Source organism: Rhinoraja longicauda, chromosome 21 (genome assembly GCF_053455715.1).
Source record: "Rhinoraja longicauda isolate Sanriku21f chromosome 21, sRhiLon1.1, whole genome shotgun sequence".
Taxonomy (NCBI): domain Eukaryota; kingdom Metazoa; phylum Chordata; class Chondrichthyes; order Rajiformes; family Arhynchobatidae; genus Rhinoraja; species Rhinoraja longicauda.
This window is the reverse complement of record NC_135973.1, coordinates 10,892,652-10,904,867: the sequence shown is the minus strand read 5'-3', so window position 1 is coordinate 10,904,867 and position 12,216 is coordinate 10,892,652. Positions and strand designations below refer to the sequence as shown.

At 46.3% G+C, this 12,216-nt stretch overlaps 1 protein-coding gene across 3 annotated transcripts in view; it reads left to right on the top strand.

The window, feature by feature from the left end:
• Positions 1 to 12,216, top strand: part of gsg1l (gsg1-like) — a 140,305-nt gene that overhangs the window by 62,449 nt on the left and 65,640 nt on the right. For 2 of the 3 annotated variants that reach the window (XM_078418462.1, XM_078418463.1), the window contains one exon: positions 8,056 to 8,103. The exons of the other annotated variant lie outside the window; for it this stretch is intronic. In XM_078418462.1, coding sequence (XP_078274588.1) covers positions 8,056 to 8,103 — 48 coding nt within the window. The remainder of the gene's footprint in view (positions 1 to 8,055; positions 8,104 to 12,216) is intronic. 3 annotated transcript variants of the gene reach the window in all.

The following is a 12,216-nucleotide window of genomic DNA, read 5'->3' as shown; positions in this document are numbered from 1 at the left end:
CCCTACAGTGCCACAGACCCCGGTTCCATCCTGACTGCGGGTGCTGTCTGTGTGGAGTTTGTACGTTCTCCCTGTGACTGCGTGGGTTTCCTCCCACCTTTGGTTAGAAATTGTAAATTGCCGCAGGGGTGGGTTGGATGGTGCTGGTGTACGGGAATTGCTGGCCAGCACAGCCTCGGTGGCTGAAGGGCCTGTTTCCACACTGTATCTCTAAAGTCTAAAAGTCTAAAAATACGCGCAGAAAATGGATTCCTGTGCACGTGCTACTCAGCTTCTACGACATTGACTTAGATCACTGACTCACTGGTCTTTGACCTTCATCCTTGAATTAGCTCCAATCCAGAAAATTAGTACATCTGACAAGATAGTCGTCCATCAAATGCTGGATGATGCTCATGTTTGTGCATGGTCAGACCTCCTAAACATGGTCGAATCGTTCACCAAAGCAGAGGAGAGCATGAGCGTTACACTCAAGACCAATAATACCAAGGTCATGTCCCAGCCCACACTGCTACGCTGAAGCAACCAGCGACAAGAGAGGTTTATTACCCGCCCCGAGAAAATATTTGGCGATTATAGACCTCAGACCCAAAGCTAACGGTGTACCAGGCAGCACTGATACACCAGTCCCTACAGCAGCAAACCTCAAGGAACTGCAAAATCCTCCAAAGTCACGGGAAGGATAATCCTCTCCCAGGCCAACACGTCTGGTACTGAGGCCCTGGTTACATTCAATCAGCTGTGTTGGACAGCCCACGCCATTTGCACGCTCCACACCTTTGAGCCTGGCCTTTGAGAGGACCTGTTTGCAGCTCGGGTATGGGAGAAAGTAAGAAAGCAGAAGGGGAAGAAATTGCCCATTTCTGAGGAAGGATGGGGAGAGTCCAGAGGAGGTTTACGAGAATGATGTGTGTAGGAAGGAACTGCTGATGATGAATTAAACTGAAGATCGACGCAAGATGCTGGAGTAACTCAGCGGGACAGGCAGCATCTCTGGGTGGAAGGGATGGGTGATGTTTCGGGTGGAGACCCTTCTTCTTCTTCTTCTGAAGAAGAAGAAGTGGGGTGTTAACTTTGGCTTCATTGATCACCCCAGATGCCTTACAACTAGAGTGGAAACAATGGACTGCCGAAGATGAACAGTCCCTCAATACCACTCAGGATTATATTAATCATGATTATTGATAAGTGCTGATGTCTTTGGTTGCATCATGCTCTTTCAAAAATATTTTGCTCAGTACTAGCTCCGATGAACTAGCTAACATTAGGACAGATTGAAAGCTTGGGCAATAGAGAACCAAACATTACTGCAGCCAATTTATGCCTTTAACATGCAGACGATTTCTCCAAAACAGAGTAACGCAAGTAGTGCAATTTTTTGTTGTTGTAACAATGCTAGCAAAATAAAATTTCTTTAATCAATCAGAATCGAATCTAATTCTGTCAGGAATAATAGTTGTGGGATTTAAGTACAGTGATTTAAGTACATTCCTAGATAAATATTATTAAAGTGAAGAACGAGGGAGGAGAATTCAGGAATACAATATAACCAGCACAGGGCCCTAGTGAGACCGCACCTGGAGTACTGTGTGCAGTTTTGGTCTCCAAATTTGAGGAAGGATATTCTTGCTAATGAGGGCGTGCAGCGTAGGTTTACTAGGTTAATTCCCGGAATGGCGGGACTGTCATATGTTGAAAGACTGGAGTGACTAGGCTTGTATACACTGGAATTTAGAAGGATGAGAGGGGATCTTATTGAAACATATAAGATTATTAAGGGGTTGGACACTTTAGAGGCAGGAAACATGTTCCCAATGTTGGGGGAGTCCGGAACCAGGGACCACAATTTAAGAATAAGGGGTAGGCCATTTAGAACGGAGATGAGGAAAAACTTTTTCAGTCAGAGAGTTGTAAATCTGTGGAATTCTCTGCCTCAGAAGGCAGTGGAGGCCAGTTCTCTGAATGCATTCAAGAGAGAGCTAGATAGAGCTCTTAAGGATAGCGGAGTCAGGGGGTATGGGGAGAAGGCAGGAACGGGGTACTGATTGAGAATGATCAGCCATGATCACATTGAATGGTGGTGCTGGCTCGAAGGGCCAAATGGCCTACTCCTGCACCTATTGTCTATTGTCTATTGTCTATTTGACCTGCACTGTTCCAATAAAGCTTCATGCTAAGTCTGACTATATGTCCTTACAACCTTCAGAATTCAACATCTGACCAAGTGTGTTCAAAATATAAGATGAGGAGAACAACACAGTGGGTGAGACAGTAGCACGGCTGGAAGTGTTACCGCCTCACAACGCAAGAGACCAGGTTCGATCCTGACCTTGGGTGCTGTCTGTATGGAGTTTCCATGTTCTCCCTGTGAAAGTTTGAGTTTCCTTCGGGTGCTCTGGTTTCCAGCTACTTCCCAAAGACGTGTGGGTTTGAGGGTTAGTTGGCCTCTGTAAATTGCCCCTGGTGTGGAGGGGGAGGATGAGAAAATGGGATAGCATAGATCAAGTGTAAACGAGTGATTGATGGTCGCCGCGGACCCGGTGGGCCGAAGGACCTGTCTCCATGCCTTATTTATAAACTAAATTAAGAAGGTAACCGGAAGCAAGAGAAAAGATCTCTTAGTCTCTCATATCTAGTACGTTATTCATCGATTAACTTTTTTTTTACCTCAACATCACTTCCCTGCACAGATCCCATTTCCCTTGCTTCCATTCATAAAATTCTGTCGACAATATATACAACGACAGAGGACATTCCATAGACTTACCCTGTGGGTGAAGACCATTTCTCCCTATCTCAGTCCTGGATAGCCAACAATAATTTTGAGATAATGAGCATCGTGCTTCGAGGTATGCTAGGCTCCGCACCTAAACCCGTAAGTGGTTGGTATGTCACCCCCTCGTCTAAACTTGAGTAAGCGCAGTCCCGGTCTATATTGTCATCCCTCAGGACAGATCCGCCATCCCAGCAAGAATAATAATATATTCCTTTATTCGTCCCACACAGGGGAGATTGTTACAGTGTTACAGCAGCAAAGTGTGCAGCAAGGGATCATTCATTACATCATCATTGCACTTAATGCTTTCACATATAAGGAGACCGGACCAGTGTGGGTGGCACGGTGGTGCAGCGGTAGAGTTGCTGCCTCACAGCGCCAGAGACCCCGGTTCGATCCTGACTACGGGTGCTGTCTGTACGAAGTTTGCTCGTTCACCCAGTGACCGCGTGGGTTTTCTCCGGGTACTCTGGTTTCATCCTACATTCCAAAGACGTGCAGGCTTGCAGGTAAATTGGCTTCTGTAAATTGTCCCCAGTGTGTAGGATGGTGCTAGTTCTCGGGGGATCGCTCATCAGCGAGGACTCGGTGGGTTGAAGGGCCTGTTTCCACGCTGTATCTCTAAACTACACTAAACTGAACTAAACCTGCTCTAATAACTCCAGGTGCAGTCTCATTAAGGCTGCATGTAATTGCCGTAAGGTATCTCTCTACTTGCACTCAAATCCTCACGCAATAAAGGCCAACATATTGTTTGCCTTCCTAATTATCTGTCGTTGCTGCTAGTTAACTCTCAGTGATTCATGCACAAGGCCACCAAGGTCTCTCCGATCACGACCACTTTCCAATCTCTCACCACAACTCGTGACCCCGACGTGATAGTTGTAGGATTTACTGAATCCCACGACAGAAAGCAAAGAACAACCGACACTGAGCTGAGCCAGACACCACGTGTCACGTTTATTCCAGAAGCCCCCTTTTCAGTCTGAAGAAGGGTCTCGACCCGAAACGCCACCCGTTCCTTCTCTCCTGGGGTGCTGCCTGTCCCGCTGAGTTACTCCAGCATTTTTTGTGTCTATCTTCGGTGAAAACCAGCATCTGCAATTCCTTCCTACACAATGTTTGATGAAATGCGTGTCTAGAATTAATGCTCTCTGTGTGAGTGGGAGAGTGTCACTGTGTAGCTGTTGATGGAACAGGTAGCCTCGATATCACAGGCAGCTCGAAAGGTGTTATTTCTCTTAATTGAACATTTTTGTTACAACCTGCTAACCATTTCGCTTTCTGCAATGCTTATTTCAGAGTCTTAAATTACCTCATCATTATTTGTAGCTATTTTCGTGTGGTAGTTTTCCAATTACGGATTAAGTGGGAACCTCAGTAAAATATCTGTTTACTTGATGTCTGGAGACCCAGCATGGAAATAGACCCCTCAGTTTACTGAGTTCACGCCGACCATCGATCACCCACTCACACTAGTTCTGTGTTATCCCACTTTCACATCCACTCCCTCCACCCGTGGGAACAGTGTGCCAATTAACCGACAGACGCACACATCTTTGGGATGTGGGAGGAAACCAGAGCACTGAGAAGGAATCCACGCTGTCACAGGAAGAATGTTCAAACTCCGAGGACGGGATCGAACCTGGGACTCCACAGCAGCGAGGCAGCAGCTCTACCAGCTGCACCACCTGGCACCCTACTGTGTCCAACGTTTACAAAGAACACTTGCATTTCTATACGGTCTTTCATACCATTTTCGGTATCTTCCAAAGTTATTTGAAGCTCATGATTTGGATGAGAACGTGCATGGCATGATTGGCAAGACTGCAGATGGTACAAAAGTGGGTGGTATTGTAGATAGTGAAGATGGTTATCGGAAAATGCAGCGGGATGTCGATCGGTTGAGCAGGTGAGCTGAGGAACGGTTGATTAAATTTAATACAGAGAAATGTGAGGTGTTGCATTTTGCGAAGACTTAACATGGGCAGGACCTACACAGTGAATGGTGGGGCTCTGGGAAGTGTTGTACACCAGAATGATCCAGGAGTGCAGGTACATAGTTCGTTAAAAGTGGCTCCACAGGTAGACAGGGTGGTCAATAAGGCTTTTTGGCATGTTGGCCTTCATCAGTCAGAGTATTCAGTATAGAGATTGGGAGGTCATGTTGCAGTTATATAAGACTTTGATGAGGCGGCATTCAGAGTATTGTAGATGGGACATGTTGATCAGTGTAGGCAAGTTGAACCAAAGGGGCTGTTTCCACGCAGTTTGACTCTATGATTCTGCCATGATTTTACATCTGAGTGAGTTTTCAGAGTTAAACAGAGAGATTGACACAGGTAGTGGGAGCAGAGACATAGGATTTTGAATCAGAACTTAGTTTGGCCAATGTTCAACCACTCCAGACAGCTGGAGATTTGAATGGGAACAAAAATTCTATTTAGCAAGCGTCTCGATCCGAAACGTCATCCATTTTGTCTCTCCGGAGATGCTGCCTGTCCCGTTGAGTTACTCCTCCATTTTGTGTCTATCTTCGATTTAAACCAACATCTGCAGTTCTTTCCTAACCAAAAATTCTATTTACTCTTGTCAGTCCTCTCTTTGATGTAACTGTGGGAAGCAAGAGGTTGAGTTTGCATTTGACATAACAGACTTTGTAGAAAGTACTTATACTTATACCTGACCATAATCAATTCAATTTATAACCTTAATCAACTCAACTTATGAATAGAGTCATAGAGCATGGAGACAGGCCCTGGGTTCCAACCAGCCCACACTGACAACACTGCCTCATTTATACTCATAAGTGATGGCCTAATGATTAGGCCATTCGGCCCATCAGGTCTATCCCTCCATTCAATCATGGCTGATCTATCTCCCTCCTAACCCCATTCTCCTTCCTTCTCCCCATAACCCCTGATACTCGTACTAATCAAGAATCTATCTATCTCTGCCTTAAAAATATCCATTGACTTGGCCTCTGCAGCCTTCCGTGGCAAGGAATTCCACAGGTTCACCACCCCCTGACAAAATAAATTCCTCCTCACCTCCTTCATAAAGGAACGTCCTATAATTCTGAGGCGATAACCGCTAGTCCGAAACTCTCCCACTAGTGGAACCATCTTATCGAAACGTATAAGATTATTAAGGGGTTGGACACGTTAGAGGCAGGAAACATGTTCCCAATGTTGGGGGGAGTCCAGAACAAGGGGCCACAGTTTAAGAATAAGGGGTAGGCCATTTAGAATGGAGATGAGGAAAAACCTTTTCAGTCAGAGAGTTGTGAATCTGTGGAATTCTCTGCCTCAGAAGGCAGTGGAGGCCAATTCTCTGAATGCATTCAAGATAGAGCTAGATAGAGAAGGATAGCGGAGTCAGGGGGTATGGGGAGAAGGCAGGAACGGGGTACTGATTGAGAATGATCAGCCATGATCACATTGAATGGCGGTGCTGGCTTAAAGGGCCGAAGGGCCAAATGGCCTCCTCCTGCGCCTATTGTCTATTGTCTATTGTCTATTGTCATCCTTTCCACTCTCCACTCTCCACATCTACTCAATAGCCTTTCACTATTCGGTACGTTTCAATGAGGTCCCCAGCTCATTCTTCTGAACTCCAGCGAGTACAGGCCCAGCGCTGACAAACGCTCATCATATGTTATACTCGACTTACCCAATGCCAGATTATAAATGGAAAGTTCAAGCATGTTAAAGTGCAGTAACAGGTCAACCGACTTGCAGGTGGTTGAATGTTGTCAACCCAGAAGCAAACGTCCAGGGTCAGTAGAACGAGCATTCCATCTAAAACTCGGGGGGGGGTGAAAAGAAATAAAAAACCTTTGAAACAGGATCACGCCACCACAGTCCTGCATGACTTTCACACCGACGGTTGGAGTGGGTGCAGTTTTATTTTTTTAACATTTACGTTGCATGTTATCCTTGCTGTCCCTCCAAATCACGGAACAGCTCCATTCAAGGCCGCAGGGAATTGCAGAGAATTGTGGGCACAGCCCAGACCATCACACAAACCAACCTCCCTCCCATTGATTCCATTTTTCACCTCACTCTGCCTCGGCAAGGCCAGCAGCATCATCGAGGACGAGTCGCACCCCGGCCACTCCCTCTTCTCCCCTCTCTCGTCAGGCAAGCGGTACAGAAGTGTGAAAACACACACCTCCAGATTCAGGGACAGTTTCTTCCCAGCTGTTATCAGGCAACTGAACTCTCCTATCAACAACTACAGAGCTACTACCTACCTTATTGGAGACCCTCGGACTATCTTTAATTGGACTCTACTGAACTTTATCTTGCAATGTTCCCTTTATCATATATCTGTACACTGCGGATGGCTCCATTGTAATCATGTATCATTTCAGCTGACTGGTTCTGGATTCCCCCAACATTGGGAACATGTTTCCTGCCTCTAACGTGTCCAACCCCTTAATAATCTTATATGTTTTGATAAGATCCCCTTTCATCCTTCTAAATTCCAGTGTATACAAGCCTAGCCGCTCCAGTCTTTCAACATAGGACAGTCCCGCCATTCCGGGAATTAACGTAGATGGGTCAACTCTGTCCGGGTTAATTGGCTGATTATCTGGCAACCAATGTGTCTTTGGGAAAGAAAAGGACACATGGTCCACATGGTCATAGATAGAACATGCGAACTTCAGATTGATAGCGGCAGAGGTCAGTATTGAACCGGGGCCACTGTAGCAGTGAGTTTATTGCTCCAGTGGGTTTGCCAACTAGAAGGATTGAAAATATAATGCACTCCTTTTACCACCTTGCATTTGGGGCCTCCTTAGGTACCATGATCCTAGGTACCATGATCAATGGTACCATGATCAATGTAGCTTCAATGATTGACCTTGCATCTGAACAGGCTACAAGAAGAAAAATAGCGGCCACAAAATGGAATTGATAAGCAGTATAGGACACATCTTCGAGTTCTGCTTTTCCAAGTATGCTCCTGAAATCCTGGAATAAAATATAAGGTTAAAAAAACCCACAGCGTAGTTTAAAAACAAAATTCCCTCTTCAAAACTACTTGCTTGCATCGAGATGAATACTGATGCGGGGTGGTTGGGCAAATACCTTTCATATCTCTGTCAACTTTTTATACCTTTCTCAGACTCTATGTTCTCTGAGAATTGAGAATTCCCAGGAGAAAGATCAAAACGGGCTTTCTACTTTAGATTTTAAGATGCCGAGAGATAATGTTTTGGAACTTGTTAACGTTGATGGAAATGAAATAATTTTAGCTCTCTTTTATTTTAGGTGAAAAGTGCCAGAATTTTATTGATTTGGCGCCTGCGTCTGAGAGAAGTAAGTAATAAGAGACCTGGGGAATCCGCAATATGTTGCCTCACCTTTGAATTGATGCCGATAATTAACCAGATTTAGAGATGTTTTAAACATCTCGAAAATATTCATAGGTTCAACATTTCCTTACAACAGTACTGTATGTGTAACAAACATCATGCCATAAGCAACGCCTGGAGAACCTAATGGCCATTGATCGTCAGAGCAGGGCCGTTTTTACAGCATTATGGGCCCCCGGGCAAAGCAGTGTACTGGGGCCCCTACCGTTACTCTCCCCCACCCCCCTTTCCCTACCAGCCCCCCCCTGTCGTGCCGGCGAAAAGCACTTACCGAAAAGCACTTAGCGATGGACTTAGGGTGCTACATTGTTGCGAAAAGTACTTACAGATCGCTGTGAGAAGCACTTAGGGATGGAAAATGTTGCGAAAAAAGCACTTATTGAACCTACATTTTTAAAGTAGTATTTATTTATTGCAAGTCACTTAACATACACAGATCAGCATGGGGCCCCTATGCTCGTGGGGCCCCGGGCAAGTGCCCATCAGGCCCATGCGTTAAGACGGCCCTGCGTCAGAGGCAAGGATTTAGTTCCAAGACTTTGAAATGAGTGTAAGAAAATAACTGCAGATGCTGGTACAAATCGAAGGTATTTATTCACACAATGCTGGAGTAACTCAGCATGTCAGGCAGCATCTCGGGAGAGAAGGAATGGGTGACGTTTCGGGTCGAGACCCTTCCTCAGAAATTAGTGTGTTACATTGTTGTATGGAAATGCAACATATTTGATTAGATTGGGGTTTTTTCTACTTTTTATTAGTATTTTGAGCTGAGCAAAATTTTGTTGAGTATGTTTTAATTGCAGATAATTACAAATAATCTATATTGAAGGGGAGCACAGTGGCACAGTAGTAGAGTTGCTGCCTTATAGCGCCATAGACCCGGGTTCGATCCTGATTACGGGTGCTGTCTGGACGCTGAACACCTGCGCTCGGTCCGCATTAACGCAACTGATCTCCCGGTGGCCCAGCACTTTAACTCCCCCTCCCATTCCCAGTCTGACCTCTCTGTCATGGGCCTCCTCCATTGCCATAGTGAGGCCCGCCGGAAATTGGAGGAGCAGCACCTCATATTTCGCCTGGGCAGTTTGCGGCCCGGTGGTATGAACGTCGACTTCTCCAACTTCAGATAGCTCCTCTGTCCCTCCCTTCCCCTCCTCCTTCCCAGATCTCCCTCTATCTTCCTGTCTCCACCTATATCCTTCCTTTGTCCCACCCCCGACATCAGTCTGAAGAAGGGTCTCGACCCGAAACGTCACCCATTCCTTCTCTCCCGAGATACTGCCTGACCTGCTGAGTTACTCCAGCATTTTGTGAATAAATCAATTTGTACCAGCATCTGCAGTTATTTTCTTATACTGCTGTCTGAACGAAATTTGTACGTTCCCCCTGTGACCTCGTGGGTTTTCTCCGGGTGCGCCGGTTTCCTCCCACGGTCCAAAGATGTCAAGGGTTGGCATTGGTAAAATTGTAAGTTGTCCCTGGTGTGCAGGTCAGTGCTAGTGCACGGGGTGATCGCTGGTCAGCAAGGACTCGGTGGGCCGAAGGGCCTGTTTCCGCGCTGTATCTCCAAAGTCTAAAGTGTGCCAGTGTAGTCTGTGAATTCAGTATGTTCCACACTGAATCCTTTTCCCTGAGTGGAAATGTCAAAGACAAGAGGGCACAGCTTTAGAGTCTGGGGCAACGTTTAAAGGAGATGTGCGGGGTATGTTTTTTACACGGCGGACTCGCTGTCAGAGGTTGTAGTGGAGTCAGGTATGATAGTGGCATTGATGGGGTTTTAGATATAGGCACATGGATATGCAGGGATTGGAGGGATATCGATCCTGCACAGACAGATGAGATGAGTTTATCTCGGCATTATGTTTGGCACGGACATCGTGGGCCAAAGGGCCTGTTCCTGTGATGTGCCCTTCAGTGTTCTGTGTCACTCATGGAAGTGTGCAAAGTCAACGAGGCAGCCCAGAGGCACTGCAGTTAGCGCTGGTGTTACTCAGTTCCAGTGACTGAGGTTCAGTCCAGGCGCCGGCTGCCAAGTTGTGGTGTTTTATTTCTTCTCCCGGTGCGTTTCATTCAGATCCTCCAGTTTCCTCCCACGTCTTCTAAGATTCAATGATTCAATAATACTTTATTGTCGCATGTGCCTAGATACAGTGAGATGCTTTGTTTTGTATACAACCCGGTAAAATCGTACAGCAGTGCACAAGAGCCGCCACGTTACTGGGGCCGACAGTTACAAAAAGTTCATCGAACAGATGTGCCGGTAGTGTGATTGTCCCTGTGTTTAACTACTGCAAGTGGCAAAAGAGGAATGCACGGGCATGTAAATTGAATGATTACGGGGAAATAAAAGGGGTAAAAAGGACTGAAGGTTAAGAGCTGGAATGAACTGCATGGATTGAATGCACACTGTGTTGCAGAAAATGGTTATAAATTCAACAGGCCTTAAGCTCTCATTTGCACTAATCCTATTTTCTCCCCACATTCCTATCAACTCTGTCCAGGTTAATTGGCTGATAACCTGGCAACCAATCTGTCTTTGGGAAAGAAAAGGAAACTGGAGCACTGGGGGGAAACCCACATAGTCATAGATGGACGTGTAAACTTTGGATCGATAGCGGCAGAGGCCAGGATTGAACCTGGGTCGCTGGAGCCGTGAGGCTAATGCAGCAATGGGTCTGCCACTGTGTTGCAAGCAATCTGCAATCTAGCAAGGAAAACATCTCTCTAATTTTGATGTAGTCAAGCATTTTATAAATCAAAAGCCTGTAGAAAACAAAAGCTTCCTAAACTTCTTATGATTTTGATCATAAGAAACATCCATCGGGCTTCAAAGATCTTCTTGTCCTCACACGGAATGCACCAGAATCGGGCAGAATCACAGTGTAACACAGGAGAGTCTAAAGCAGCACAATGAACACCCTGGAACGAAATCCTGAAGTTTAAGTAACCCTGCAATCCCTCTCCATCCCCCCCCCCCCCCAACCCTCACCCCCACTCTCACCCTAGTCATACTGCTAGTTCCACTGTCCGCATCCCTGTATCCCTTCGTTATCACCTCTTCCCCCAGCCAACAATGGACCATTGTGGGCTCCACCCCTCGTTATCACCTCTTCCCCCAGCCAACAATGGACCATTGTGGGCTCCACCCTTCCTTGGTCATCTGTTTCCGGCCCTGATTTGTTCTGGCCTTTTCCTACCTCCAGACCCCCATCTACTTTCAGTCTGAAGAAAGTTTCCGACCCGAAACGTCACCTGTTCCTTTTCTCCAGAGATGCTGCCCGACCTGCTGTGTTACTCCGACACGTTGTGTGCACCCTGAAGTGACCGTTGTACGAGGGACTTGAACAATGTTGGGGACTTCCTTTACACATCACCATCCAAAAAATAAGTGGATAGCAAAGTGCAAGGTTTTAAGTTTCAAAAAACTTGACATGAAATCCACAGAGGTGTCGTGTCGGAATAATTTACACCAGACGTGACATTCAAACTGGAGCGACTTTATTCGTAATAACTTGTCAGACAAGGAGAACAGTCAAGCAAGAGAGTGCTCCACGGGATTCAAAGCTTTTAGTATTTTTATATAATTTCTCATAGCATAAAAGTAACTTGTTTACAGGGTTATCTCTTGAGATCCTGCAGCCAGTAACTTTCCACTGAAAGACAGACGTCTTTATCTGTGCAGGAAGATTAGGGTTCCTAGGCGAAGCCTTGAGTTCACAAGATTTTCGTTGTGTTTAGTTTAGAGATACAGCGCGGAAACAGGCCCTTCGGCCCATCGAGTCCGCACCGACTAGACATTCCCACACACTCAAGGGCCTGGCCCACTTTAGGCAATTTTAAGGCGACTGTCGGTGACTAGGCTGTCGCCGACAGTTTGCCGGGTGTCGCGGCATGATCGTGAGGAGTCTTCGAAGAATCGTAGTGGATCTCGGCGCGTCGCTGAGAAATCATCCGGGGTGAAATTTCTCGGCGACAGCTGGCTTGTCGCCAGGTATCGTAGCTTATTGCGGGCGCTGTCGCATGCTGTCCCCAGGTTTGATAGGTTCTCTTAGATGCA